The sequence below is a fragment of the Malaclemys terrapin genome, chromosome 19 (genome assembly GCF_027887155.1).
Source record: "Malaclemys terrapin pileata isolate rMalTer1 chromosome 19, rMalTer1.hap1, whole genome shotgun sequence".
NCBI classification, from domain to species: Eukaryota; Metazoa; Chordata; order Testudines; family Emydidae; genus Malaclemys; species Malaclemys terrapin.
In genome coordinates, this window is record NC_071523.1 from 21,206,097 (window position 1) to 21,220,527 (window position 14,431).

The window sequence follows — 14,431 nt, forward strand, 5'->3', positions numbered from 1 at the left end:
ACCCACCGCCAAATTGCTGTCGAAGACCCGGATGTGCCGCCCCCTTCCATGGGCCGCCCCAAGCACCAGCTTGCTGCGCTGGTGCCTGGAGCCGGCCCTGGCCCCACGGCTCTGCAGACACTCTCCGTACTGACTTAGAACTGCAGGGAATTTTGATGTTCATTATCCTTACAGAGCTGGAGCTAGATATTTCGTAGCATGCACCACTAGCAATAAGCCATGTGCCCGAGGAGCTTTGTTACTTTGTGAATGGTGCTGACGGAACAGCTGCTCCCCTGTCTGACCCCGTCAAACCAAACAACTTCACTAAACGCACGGGCACCACTGCTCACTGGCATTAGTGGGTGCAAGAACGTGGGAGGGCTGGTGAGGACCCATCATTTCACTCCAGCATCTCCTCAGCGACTGCACCAGTTACAGCTGCTCTCTGAGGACTACCCCCGGAGCTGACTGTGCCTGGAGGAATGACTTGCCCAGCAGCACATGTGCCTTTGTGAACCCTGTGCTTTTACCACGGGGCCACATATGTGCCATGTCGAGGAGACAGCAGGGCTACCGCCATTCAAGGAGACAACACGAACTAGACGCTCCTGAACATTCTGGATTTATTAACTCATTCCACCTTGTGATTTGCGGACACTTAGAGTGAATCATGTTACTAGGCAGCGCCTGAGAGATGGGACAATACGATACGTTTAGCAGATAGTAATAAGCATGGCCTTACCTCAAGTGGGAATAAGAACTGCAGAGGAAAATCTTGGAAACGGCTAAATATCTATTGATAAGAGAGAAAACATCTTGCTTGCCCAGTGGTCTTTGGCTTTACTTGTGGCCCACTGAAATTTGCCACTTTAATTTCTGCAGTTAGAGAAAGAGGCTGCTAGAAATCTCAACCTACCGGTCACGTACGGTCCCAGCGGCATCTGACTGTAGTTGACAATCCCACCTGGTCCAGGACCTCGGAAGTTTGGCCCAAAGTTGTTGTTGTAGAGCTGGGAGGACCCAAAGGAGCCCTGGAGAAACAGGAGAAAATAACGGCTGTGCTGATCCCCAGAGAAACAGCCCTGCTCTCCCTGCATGATGCGCACTGGAGTCACCAGGACACGTCCCAGCTTAACTGCTTCACTTCTATGCCCCGGGGTCTCCAAAGAGAGTTTTGCTCAGACACCACCGTGCTGAGCGTGGGAGACCTGGAAAGAGGAGGAGACATTTGGCCTACATACGGAGCGCAGGACACAGCATGCAGAAGTTAGAGATGGAAAGGGCCTGTTAGGTCAACGTATCCATCCTCTGCCGATTAACTCCCTAACACTGCACCATACTGAGACGCTTTGCAAGGGACTCTCCATGCAGGTCACCAGATTGAACAACTGTGCTAGCATGAGCCAGATTGCCCAACCTGCTCGGGGGGCTGTGCTGCCCAAGCCCCTGGGCTTATTTTCGGCTCTCTCTGACCTGCTGGACTGTGGGGTCCCCTCCTCGGTTAGTGAGACGACTCAGTATGCTCCGTTCAGACATCTGCAGGCGAGCGGCGACTGGTGGTATCCTGGACAGCATGGAGGGCAAGCGGGTCACATCTGCCTTCATGTCACTCAGCAGCTCCTCGAGCTGGTTCAGAACTGCAACACAGACGTACAGATTACACCCAGTGTAGCTAAGAAACCTGCTCTCCCACGCTGAGTGGGGGATCCTGGGGAGGAGCAGAAGGGACTAACTGATTCCAGTGGGGTTACGTGGGGGGTGAAAATACGGTGACACGTCCTGGACACTGGAGGAGAGGAGACACGGGAGCTGCACAGGGAAAGCTGGTGGGGTTCAGAGATCAGTTTGCAGAGAGGGACACAGATTTGAAGTTGAGTGGGCGTATGGCGGCGTTGTTCTCCACACATGCCAAATGCCTGCACCTCCTTTGCCGCACACTGCTCTGTGCTGAAAGGAAGTGATTTCCACACACTTTGTGCCCTCCTAATTCCACCCCTGAACCATCCCCTCAATCCCAGCTACTGTCAGAGAGGCCCAGAGTTTGGGGGATTCTAACTGCACTGGAGCAGCACCTGCCTGAAGCCATGTGCAGCAGCAATCTGTAAACCATGTGCCCGACTAATTCCACTAACTGCCTCCTCCGAGCCCGAGGGAGAGCAGCTCTCTCAGCCGCCTCCCGCCTCCCTGCCTGGCTGTCCAGACACACGGCAGCAAACAGGTGATCGCATATCTGGGAGCTGCTGCCAGCCTAGTGTTCATTTTCTGCCCAGACTTGGCTACTTGTGTCCTTGTAAATGGCAGAACTTTGCCAGTGTTTTCCCATCCACAGCTCAGATACAAGAAAAATACGTATCCCCCATCGAAGTGTTGATTTGCTCCCATGGGACGTTATGGTAACGGCCCTTGGCTGGGCTCTGAAGACGATGACAGCTAACTGCCGCTCAGAGCCCCCTGGAGCAGCTGTTTTCTGTCTGGCGAAGAAGCTACATTCTGCCCTCTCTGCTCTCGCAGTCCATCACATTTGCACACCAAATTCTGGCCTGGACTGTGTCAGTCTCTGGCCGGGCGCCCGTGTAGCACCAGGGACCAGCACCTGCTCCGTCCTTTGCCCCTGCGCACTCCTCACCAGTCTCCAATGGCCCTCGCTACGGCAGAGTTGGCTGCGGTTTACGCAAGTGACGATTTCCGCATTGACAGCTCAGGAATCGGCAGAGCTGCTGAGCTGTTATCACCCGGGGCTGCCTGCATCAGGCTGGCGGGATCCATGGCCCTGCCACGGGATGAAGGGCTCTTACACTGACCCACCCTGTTAGCAGGAGCTAAAGCCCGGCTCAGAACTGCTGGGTAAACGCCACCAGAGTCCTGGGTGAGACCCTCCCGCCACAGAGAACATGGGGCAGACAGGGAGACCCTGTGGGAAGAGCCAGACTCGGGGAGAAGACGCATGTTCTGTTCCTGGGGGGTGGTTTGGAACAGGAAGGGAACATCCCCCTGCTTGTATGGTCACTGCTGGACTGCCTGGGCCAGTATCCCTGAACACTGCAACCCCATCCTGGAATGGTTCAGAGGAGTCCGAGGGCTGGGAAAGCAAGATCCTGTCCTTGGGCCATCAGGAAAATGAAGGGAGGATTTGGGGGTGGAAGCCCTGCAGAGTTTCTTGCCATTGCTTTAACCATGTACCTCCAGAGAAGCAAGTGTCCCCATGGGCACTGCTGCCAGAAGACACTGGTCCTCAAGGGCCCCCGATTGCGAGCCGCTGCTGATTTTTGGAACGATCCAGGCTGCTGCTGGTTGGTTCCAAACTCAGTCTCCATCAGACTGACTCATCCAGGCCTGGGGCTGTTCATCTCTGTTAACTCTGGGCTTCAGTCCCGACCAGCCAGGCATGGCATTTTATCTCCTGAGCGCGTGCACGTTTGTGAGCGAGTGAAAAGCACGTTCCTGGTGAGCCTGGCTGGGTGGGGAACTATCAAAATACCCTCACAACACCCTGTGCTAGGCAGGATCTGCTCCAAATCAGTGCACCAGATTCAAACGGGCACTGGGTGCTGCTCTTACACCCCCAAGGCGGGGGCAGCCTGTGGCTGGTTAATAAGCCGTGCGAGTAAACACTTCTTTACCTGCCAATAGGAACGGCTGCAAAGCTACGCTCAGGTTCAGGGTGGTGACCTCAACCACACACACAGTGCGGCCACTGTGAGCACATCTGTATGGACCCAGGCTGAGAACGCCTCACTTCCCTGCTATTCTCGGTCTCCCTAGGCTTAGGGGGGCCATGCAATCCCTGGAGTTGCCAGGGGGATACGCAACCAGGGCCCCCGGACACCACCACCTGGTGAGCAGCCCCTCGTTAAGGGGGTGTCACTGAGCATCACAAGCAGGGCTCGTTTCAGGTCTATGTCATGTCTTTTCTGCCCTGGGAGGACGGTCTCCCCTTGGCAACCTTGGAGCCATGAGAATCGACCCACCGCACACTTGCATTTCCTCTCTGCTCCTGCCCTGGAAGCCCTCACAAACGGCCACAGTCCCTGTGGTCAAAGGTCGGAGGGACGTGGCCAGCTCCAGGCCAGGGGAACATCGTAAGACAGAAACACCAGCCAGTCACTTCCTCCCATTGGATTTATTGTCTCTCTGCCCCACGCCGGTACCCACAGCCCCTGCTGGCTCAGGCTCAGCCCCAGAGAGCCCGTGTGGCTGGCGCACCTCTCGACCCTGGCTAGTGAGGCTACAAGGGAGGGAACAGGCTATGCAGTGGTGACAAACCTTTGTGCAGGACAGCATTGGCAGGCTTGTTCCCAGCCAGGGACTCTTTGGAGAGATGCTGGTGGCTTTCGGCAAGGCACTCCACTTCAGCCAGACGGGCATTCAGTGCCATGGCCGGGTGACTGGGGTCCTGGCTCATGTTGAGGTACGCGGCCCTTCGCAACTGCTCCTCTATCACCAGGGCCTGCTCCAGCAACTGAGACACAACCAGGGAAGAGAGACGAGTCGGGCCAGATCCTTGGCGGGGATAAATCGGTGCTGCGCTGGCTATACGGATTTACTCCAGCCAACGCTCCAGCCCTCTGACTGCCCCACTTGTCTGACACGGGGAGGGACCAGCCGCCACTGAGGGGGGAGCAGACTTTCCCCTCCCCCTTAGGCATTTCCATCTCACCAAAGTGGAGGCTGAGGGGTCAGTCTGCGGGGCCTAGCCAATCCTCAGACGCGGCTGTGGCTCAGACGGAGGGGACGGTTAGTGCCACCTGGTCTGACTGGCGGCGTAGAATTAGGTGGAGACCCCTTGACTCACTGCGCAGAGGCCAGCCCGTGGCAAGTGGATGGCAACAGCTTTAACTCACTCCTGCCTGGGCTACAGAGCAGGGATCTGGCAGGCAGCCCCGTTAGATGCTGAGCATCAGAGGACAGTTGATTTATACCCATGGAAGTTCACGCAAGGCCACAGCAGTTCCTTTTGCTGAGCTTAGTAAGAGCCGAGTGAGTGGGGACGATGCCCAGTTCCCAAAACAAGCCCAGGAGAACCCACTCCACGGGCCCCTGATACCTGACAAGAGGCCCGGGGCCTAGGTAAGGTGCTAGGCAACAGTCTCACTGCAGTGGTTCATTGCCACTCCATGCAGGATAAGCAGCACGTGGGGTCAGGGGCTGTCTGCAGCCCATTCCCTATGAATCGGTCTCTGGTGCCACGGGCTCCCTGCTGGGCACTTCACACCCTTGCAGACCACTCCCTGGCTCTCTTCAGTCCACGAGACTGGAGCCCACTCCCCACCCTCGGGCACAGCTCCACTTGCCCTCCTCCAGTGGGGGGCACCTTCCCTCCAGGCTCACCTTGAACCGTCGGGCGAGGAACTTGTTCTTCATCTCGAGGTAGTTCCCCTTGTGTATCTCCGACTTGAACGGCTCATTCAGAATCACATAGCGCGGGTCGTTCTGGATGTCCTGCCAGCGGGCATAGCCGTGGCTGGGTGCAGGGAGGGGTGTTAAGGGCAAAGACCAGATTCCCAACTGCAATCTCGTTGGGTAGCCTGGGGAGTTTGCTTAGTGACATCTAGCTCTCGTCATCTTCAAAGCACAGCACTCCTACTGTCGTCCCCGGGTGACAAAGCCTCTGGGCAGTTAAACAACCTGCCCAAGGCCAGAGGGGGAGCCGGTGTCAGAGTCAAGACCAGCACTCAGGAGGGGAGTCTCTTCAGAGCAACATAAAGACAAAGATCTCGCTCATGCTGATCACCTCCCCATCACCCCGCGTCGCCTCCCTGTCAACAGTGGCAAGGGCTCTCACTACAAGTTCAAGGATACGTAACAATTCCCGCCAGCAGCCAGTAGTCATGTCTCCGGTGCCAGATGTCATAGATCTTGCCTGAGGAGACGGCAGCTCTCTCCTCGTTCTGCCACAGCGTGTGCAACTCTGAGAAGGCAAAGCAGAGCCACGTTCAGCCAGCAGCACGAGAGCGAACCTGCTGCTAGAACGCGAGGCAGGACTAGCCAAGAGACGTATTCCTGCCTGCAGCCTCTGGGCCTTTGACCCATTTCAGCCACTGGCTAATGGCATCTTCTACTGAAGTCACCTGACACCTTAGAACCAAATCACAGGTCTCACAAACACCACATCTTCTACCTTCTTATTCTGAGCAGCTTTGGACAGATCACGGCTATAGAAAGCTGCCAGCTCATTAGCAATGGCGGATATAGATGCTTTTAAATGAGCAAAGAGGAAAGACCCCTCCCCCAGAAAACTCATGACACTACAGCTAGACGACTACAGCTAAAAGTTGTGTTACTCAGGCATGGCTACTAGCATGCAGCTGGTGGGCAGTAGATTTAATTACATGGCTGGTGGTGCTATCCCTAAGCATTAGGAACAGGCCATGGAGAGAAGAGGGAGGCTCTCTCTCAACCCGGAGAGTGGACTTCATTACCAAAGAAAGTCTCTAGTCCAGGGCCCACTTTGGAAAGGGACCCACACGGTGTCTCCTAGAAGCCCAGGGGACTCCACGCTGGCTTAAGGTTTGATGTTAATGATTCCTTCAGTGCCATGGGATGCCCAGACTGTGGTTACAGTGGATGCTGTGACAACTGTGACAGCATAACTTGCACTTGGGGCAGGCCTGAGAGGCCCGTCAAGGAAAAGGAATTGACAGGAAATCCCAGGGATGCTTGGGGCTGACCAGGGATGCAATCACTCCTCGGGACGGGAGCTCTTTTGAAGTCTGCAGCTATGTAAAAGGTCAAACTGTTTAGGCTCAAAATGTGGGGGTGTGTGGGGGGGTATTAAAAACTGGGGGGGGTTGCAAATCTGAATCTGAATGGACATGCTGTCCTGAATTGCTTTCAGTGAAAAAAACGTTTCAAACGTTCCTTTGCAGCATCTGCAACCCCAGTATAACGAAGGTCAGAAAATGAAAGGGAGTATAAAGAGAACTTCAAACCGACCAGTCTAGCTTCTCAGGCCAAGCCTAGTGAAATACAAAAAGTTAACAGCGAGCATAACTGGAGTAAAGCAGAGTTGATTCTTGTCGTGCTTCCTGGTTCAATATTGGGTGGAGTTTTATGAGTCACTCAGGTGCACTTTATAAAATCTGAGCGGAGTATCCCTTGCCGCAAATGCCGAGGTGAGAATGACTCACATGATAAACAAGGCTGGTGATCATTGTAGCATCACAGAGCAAAGCAGTAGAAAACTCAAACCAGTTCCTGAGCTGTGCTTTCCCCAGCAGCCAGTGACTGCCAGCCCAGAGCGAGGCTCTGGCATTGTGTTCTGGGACTGGAATTCCATTATTTTAAAGCACTGTCAGGCTCAAATCCTCTCTAACTGAATATGCAGAAAACCCGTGCAAAGATTGTGCAGCTTTCGCTTGCAAACACTTGAAAAGTGACTGGGATGCTCTATCAGCCCCAAACCCGGTTACCTGTAAAGCCACCATCAGCAATGTTGAACATGAATCTAAAGTTCATATTTTTATCCTCCTTCTTCCCATCCTCCTCTTCCTCTTTTTCACCATTTTGCTGAGTCTCACTCTGCTCCTTCTCGTCCACCTTGGTATCCTCTGCTTATCAAAGACAGTAACATCAGACGTGCACAACTGACCCTGCCATGCTGAGCTGAATTGCTCGTTTCGCATCATTGCCCCATTAACCACAGCAGCTCTCTCCTAAAGTCATTCTCCAAAACATCCCCGTGTGGGCATATCACCAGCCTGCCTCCTGGCCTCCCAGCAAGCACAAGCAGCACCCGCCATTGAGATGCCGTTGGAGATAGGGACGGTGTAGAGCTCTACCCCCACCTCGGAAAAGAAATAAGAGGAGAGTCACTTCTCTTGCCTGTCACTAGAGCTATTCTGAACCACTGGCATTGCTACAACTGCTAGGAAGTGTGGTCTAGTGGTTGCAGCTGGATTAAAACTCCGTGGCTGGCCCATGCCAGCTGACTCGGGCTAAGGGGCCGTTTAATTGCAGTGGAGATGTTTGGGCTAGGGCTGGAGCCCAGGTTCTAGGACCCTGCAAGGTGGGAGGGTGCCAGAGCTCAGACTGCAGCCCGAGCCCAGGGAGCTTGAGTCAGCTGGCACGGGCCAGCCACGGGTGTCGAACCGCAGGGTAGAAAGACCCTCCAGAGGTCCATTCTGGCTCTCGCACAGACTCTTTGCATGCTGCTGGGTCCCCGTCTCCACTTGTGAATCCAAGCCACAGATGGAAAGTCGGCACGAAGCGGCAGGGTGCACAGCTCCCAGGTGCACAGCTCCCGGGTGTGCTGCCGTTTCTCACAAAGGTGAGGTGTAGGAGCCGCAAACACGGTCCATAAATGCACTTGAATATCATAATTAAGCCCTTGGGGGCTGGATCTCGCTTATTGCTCTAGGTGTGTACATAGTGATCACAGCCTGTGGGCACCACCACAACACAAACGTGAAATCGCAGGAGCTGCTTTTATAGTCCCCTTTCCCTGACCAAACACGCTACAGACACGTGGCACACGCCCCTTCACACATTCACACGCATGCGCACTGCTCCATAACACACACAACGCTCTACTCTTCGTTTTTATCAGTTCTCTGTTGCAATTCAGGTCATGGGCATCTTACCTGGCTTGTACTCTTTATCTTCCCCTTTACCTTGGCAGGCATTTAATTCTGACTTTTCCAATGGCTTTTCTTTTTCCTGAATTGCCTCATCTGCAGGAATTAAATAGGACAACGAAAGACGATTAATGGGCGGAAATGACTACCAATATCGCTGGATTGATTTGCCTTTCCTATTTAAAGTTGCAAAGTATTTGTTTGCCTGCATATTACAGCTGGTAGACACAGGACAGTTTTCTGTCAGAAAATGCAGTTTCATCAAAATGGAAACATTTTGTCGTCTGAAGGGGAAACCTCAATTTGCATCGTAAATGGATGCAAAAATGATGTTAATAAAATGGTGAGAGTTTATTGTAGTGTTAGGCCTAGTGCTAGAGCCCTCCCAGCAGCGTAAGGCTACACGCTCTTCGGGTGAAATTCACCCCATGTGAGGGATCAGCACAAGACCTAAGCCTCACTGAAGTCCCACTTAGCGGGGCATAGGCCTGTGAAAGAGGGGTGCATGTCTTCCGCAGAGAGATTAGCCACTCTGCTTTACAAGTTACATTACATACAAAAAAGTTCCTTAAAAACTATGGGGGGAAATAGCATGTGATCATGTAATTACAGACTCTATGGTAATACACACAAGGGGGGCCGATTAAGGTTGCACGGGCATTTCATAACTCACGGGTAATTGACGTTGCAACCTTTAGATTCTTTTAATATAGTATTTTTATGGACTTTCCTAGGTACAAACAAATTCCATTATGTACAACTGTAACAACCCCATCATGCAACACTGGGAGGATTTGAACCCTGCACCTTCGGGCACTGAGGAAGAGTAGCTTGAACTACAGGACTAGCTATGAAGCTAGCAGCAGGAGAAGGCTATTATCCTAGTTGGGGGAACACCGCATTAATGCACACAGGGGCTTGAACAAGGAAGGAAACAATCTCTCCAACAGTGCTGTGACAGCTGGGTCTGCCCCAGACTTCGTGGATGCCGGGCAGACAAGCTTCGCATGCAGCGAGTGCACCAGAGTCACAGGCTGCCTCACCTCTCACCGGCAGCCGCTCAGGCGAAGGCTCCGCCTTTTCGCTCTCTTCCTGTTTCTCTTCTCTCGGTTTCTCCTCGTTTCCGGAGCTCTCTTGGTTTTCTTCATTCTCGGCTTTCTCTGCACTTGCTGGACCCTTGATGTCAAGTGGGGACACCACATTAGCCACTTTAGCTCAAAGGGCTTGGGGTATGTAACTGCAAAACTGCCCAGAAAGCCCCGACTATAACCGTGCAGAGACACGTGGTCCAGCAGCCCTGCCTGGCTCTGATTTACAGCTGACACTAGATCACTGAACCTCTCTGCCTCGGTTTCCCTCTCAGGAGTACTGGGGTAATACTACACAGCTGTGTGGATCAGTTACTAAATTGCTTGAAACAGGATCCGTGAGGGAAGGCAGGAGCGTAACCCTTCCTTTGCAAAGCACCGTGTCACGCAGCATAAGGGCTAAGCCGTACAATTCCCATCACAGGTTTGCAGAACTCCAGGCTCTGCAGACAGACTTCCCCGCCGGGTTCAGTTTGTAGATACATAAAGGGAAATAGGTTAGGAACTAATTAGCTACGTGAACAGTACCATTAAGCTGTAACAATGCCCTTGGAGAGAGGACACTGTGGGAAACCAAGCTGTGCCGTGGTGAGATTCGTACAATTCAGCCATTAGATTAGCTGCCATTTCCTACCTTGGCGCATGGACTGATACAGATGGGGCCACTTGCTGACCCAAAACTGGGGTTAAGGGCCAGGGCCAGCCGGGCTCCCAGGCCAGGATCAGGATTGGGGCCGGCAGGTTGGGGTTACAGTTCAGACCTGTAGCTCTCCCCAGTTTAGGGTCAGAGTTGAGACTGGGAAAGGTTCCAGGTCAGGGCCAGCAGGACTCCCGTAGGGGCCCAAGGCGAGGGTTAGGGCTGGGGCCTGGCAGGGGGCGCTGTGTTCATTCACACGGGGGGCTCACTCAGTTATTTACTCAGCCAACTGGGGGGCGGCACCGAGCATGCATCCTTGTAACGGGATGGTGCGGGTGGGCTGCACAGGATGCTGTGAGAGCTGCAGGGAAATGCTCAGCTGGAGTTTCAGGGCAAGGAGCCAGCTCTCTGAGCAGTGCTGCAGGGCACCAGGGGCTGGGGATCACTGCAAACCAGTGCAGACAAACGGGGTGCTGAGAGACTCTGGGCAGCGCGACGGGGCAGATGAAGCACTGGTCACTCTGGGGGCCATAAGACCAGTACTCAGGACACTCGAGGAAGGAATGGCCACAGAAACCCTTCTGCGTGAACAGCGGTAGCCCAGAGGGTGGAGAAGTCTGCAGAATGCCCCATGCTCTGGAGCACACATGTCCTGAGACAGCAGAACACGCTGCCCCGGGGAGAGAGCACAGACAAGGGCTCGGAGGATGGCAGAAGCAAGAACCTCGTCCCTGGGGCCAGCTAGGGAAGGGTCCTCGTAAACTGCCTCTGGCTGACCTACAGCAGGTTTGGCTGGCTGGGCGGGGAGCCCTGGGAAAGGCTTTGTTGTATTTATAAGTTAGAGGAAGAGGTTGGGACACAGGGCCAAGGGAAGCAGAGAAAGAATTGCTGGTTCGGCCCAGCTTTGCTGTATCCTGGGGACACTGTGTGTGCTGTTAATGGGGTTTGTGAGCCCCAAGAAAAGAAGGGTGAAAGGAACTCCCCCCTACCTGGCTCTCAGCTGGCTTCTTGGGCTTTGGCTCCATTTGTTCCTTTTCCTCTTGGAACCCCAACTGTATTTCTGTTTTGTCTGAAACAACAACAACAAAGGACCCCAGGTGAACTGCACTCCGCTGGGCCATTCGCATGGTGCTACCGGGTCAGATTCACCCTTTGGGAGTCGAGCCTCGCTGGAAAGTTCTATTGCTCTATCGAACTGTTCAACTCGATTCCAAGGATGAGGAGTGGGAGGCTTATTTGTAAGTCAAATGTTGCTGGTTATAGGCAATTTCATCCTGACCTTGGAAATAGATGCAGTTACTATGGAGCCTTTGAGAGGTTTGTGTCTAACTGTTAACTTACCCTTGTTATTGAGAGGGGAAAGAACAGCTTGTAACTGTGTTAGAACTCAGCAGAAGTCCCAATAGATCCCAAATGGCCCTGTGGGCCCTGGCTTCCCGGGCGTTTCAGGGCAGACACTCACTTCTCCCGTCAGCGTAGGTAATCCACCTCCCCGAGAGGCAGGAGCTAGGCTGACGGAAGAATTCTTCTCTTTACCTAGCACTGCCTGCACTAGGGGCTAGGTCAACGTAGCTACTTCTCTCAAGGGTGTGTATTTTTCACCCCCCTGAGAGATGTAGCTCTGCCGATGTACGTTCCTAGTGTAGACCAGGCCAGAGCCTAATTCAAGAGGAGTTAACTGGAGTGTAGAGAACTCGAGTTCACTTGGCAGTGAAGACGGCCTTTATGGGGCGTTATCAGAGAGAAGCCAGATAGATGCTGTGATCTCAGTCACCGTGGCCAAGATTCTCAAAAGTGACTCGTGATTTTGGGTCCCCAACTTCAAACACCCTGCAGGGCCTGGTTTGCAGAGGGTGGCAGCCTGCTTTCTGGGGTTCCCAGGCCCTTTTGAGGCCTCTCAATGTGGACATCTGAACAACTCCAACCACTTTTGGAAACCTGGCCCATCTTGCTTTCTCAGCAGTTTCTGGACACATGATTATGCTCTCCATAAAGCAGCTTGGTTGTCACATTTACCTGGCTGTGCCGCTGGTCCAGTCTGCATATGTGCTGGGCTGGCTGGGACAGGGGTGTTTGGATCAGAAGAGACAACCTCGCTGGATTTCTTGCCCTCCGGCCCCTCCGGGATCAGATCAGGGGTGCTGTACTTCCCATTGACATGCTCAAACTCCTGAACCTGAGGCATGGATACATTAATGAATAACACACACGGTTAGTTTGTAAAATACAGTCAGACAGCAGAGCTGCCAATCAGAGACGTGTCCCCAGCATTTTATAACCTCACAGACTGTGTGGCCATCAGTGTCCGGGTGAGAACAAGCTCACAGTGGCTTTGTTGCATTCGCCAGCCAGCAGCCAGATACTGGAGCAGATCTGACTGGCCAGCACAGTTGCCTATCCAGTGTCCAGACCAGCACGGACATTCTGCATTTTGCTGCATTCCAGGCTCGGGAATGAGAGGCAACAGCGCTACCAGGTGAGCTAACAGGGGGCCCTTCACGTGCAGAAGCGGAGCTGAGAAGTCCCCCAGGCTCCCACAGACTTTGCCTCTGACCTGCAGTTCCCTGCATTTACTCTGCAGGAGACATGTCTGAAAGGAGAAGGTATCCAGTTACTAGCACGGCAGTGGCTGTGCAAACAAGTGACCATGCTAATGCCTAATGATAGTCCGTGTGCATGCCTGGAGTGAGACAGATGTCGCCAGAAGCCTGAACACACACAGACTGATCAGAGTTAATTTACAGCCCTGGCTCCCGAGTGGTCCATGCTGCCACTTGAAACTTCTTACTTTACCTTTACTTTCTCCCCTGACATATCTGACCTTGCTGTTTTCTTCCCCTTTCACGTCACAAGTTCTCGCCCACATGCCCCATGCACTTCACGTTGCTCTAGGTTGTTTTTCCTACACTGCATTTTCCCATCCTTCCTGGACAGTTGAGCACAGGTATCGCTAAAGACACCACATAAACTGAGGTCTCTCGTTTTGACATTTTCCCATTTCCCAGTTTGATGTCAGCACCAATTCCATTCTCAGTGTGATCTCTTCTCAGAATGAACTGTGGTTGCTCACCAGAGAGTATTTGAAGGTTGGGGGCAATTAGTACAGATAAAATCAGAACCTTCACCCAAATCCAAACCAATGTTTTTTAACCACGGGATGTGGAAAGTTCTCTATCACTTGGCATCTCCGAAGACCCAATTCAGCTAGATACTTAAGCACATGTCTAATTTTAAACACAAGTAGTTCCATTGGCTTCAGCAGAACTACTCACATGCTTAAAGTTTGGCAGGTGATTAAGTATCTAGCTGAATCGGCCTAACATCAAGATCAGGTGTCTTGCTCAAAGATATGCTCTGGATCAACCAAAGGTGCTGGGCTGGATGCAGGAATCAGTGGGGGGGGATGTTTTCTGGCCTGTGATATACAGGAGCTCAGACTGGGCAGTCAGAGGTCAAGGACCCATAGGGCTTGGCAAGCACCTTGTGCTGTTATTTGAATAAGAGGGGGTGTGTTCATAGACCCCAGTGTACATCTTTACATTGATTCTTAGAGGCATATTCAGTGGATCACTGGCAAGAAGCCATTCAGCAGAGTCAGCGACATTCAAAGCAGCCCAGAACATACCTGCCATGCCACAGTTCAAATTTTACTCACCCACCTTCTTCCTTACTAGTGACATAACTCCTATCCTCGTCAGCACGTGCTGGCGCGATAGCCCTTCGCGGGGAACGCCGTCCGCAAAGGTTTCAGCCCCATCGGCTCCAGGCTCACATAAATGTCTCATAAACAGAGAGACATAAGCCCTGGGAAATGAAAGGAAGAGTTCAGTTTGACTGAGGTGTGCTGGACTCTCCTCCACTTGCAGAGTGCATGAAGTTCTTGCTCCCGACCAGAGCCTCAGGGGAGGGAGAGAAGCCGTGTGTTTTCATAGGGAGCCATTTGTTTTGCTCTCCTTTAGTTTTCACACTGTGGGTCAGTGTCTCTCCGGGTGTGACGTGTAATTATTTATTTGTGGCACAGCAGCAATAGAGTCTCCGTTGCGTGGGGCACTGCACACTGACATAAGACAGTGTCCATCCTGAAGAGCTTACAACCTAAATGATGTAGCTGCCTAGGAAGCCTGTCCAAGCCCAGGGTCCCCTCCACCAAC

General features: G+C 53.0%; 1 protein-coding gene across 2 annotated transcripts in view; it reads right to left on the minus strand.

Moving 5' to 3' along the window:
- CHD5 (chromodomain helicase DNA binding protein 5) overlaps nucleotides 1-14,431 on the minus strand; it is an 86,422-nt gene that overhangs the window by 6,208 nt on the left and 65,783 nt on the right. Inside the window, exons 30-41 of one of the 2 annotated variants that reach the window (XM_054008902.1) lie at nucleotides 13,940-14,084; nucleotides 12,297-12,456; nucleotides 11,270-11,349; nucleotides 9,599-9,731; nucleotides 8,562-8,651; nucleotides 7,392-7,529; nucleotides 5,782-5,890; nucleotides 5,311-5,443; nucleotides 4,246-4,441; nucleotides 1,456-1,619; nucleotides 899-1,013; nucleotides 725-775 (exon numbers count right to left, since the gene is read on the minus strand). In XM_054008902.1, coding sequence (XP_053864877.1) covers nucleotides 768-775; nucleotides 899-1,013; nucleotides 1,456-1,619; nucleotides 4,246-4,441; nucleotides 5,311-5,443; nucleotides 5,782-5,890; nucleotides 7,392-7,529; nucleotides 8,562-8,651; nucleotides 9,599-9,731; nucleotides 11,270-11,349; nucleotides 12,297-12,456; nucleotides 13,940-14,084 — 1,471 coding nt within the window. In that variant the 3' untranslated portion in view covers nucleotides 725-767. The remainder of the gene's footprint in view (nucleotides 1-724; nucleotides 776-898; nucleotides 1,014-1,455; nucleotides 1,620-4,245; nucleotides 4,442-5,310; nucleotides 5,444-5,781; nucleotides 5,891-7,391; nucleotides 7,530-8,561; nucleotides 8,652-9,598; nucleotides 9,732-11,269; nucleotides 11,350-12,296; nucleotides 12,457-13,939; nucleotides 14,085-14,431) is intronic. The other variant, XM_054008901.1, reaches the window with a different exon arrangement.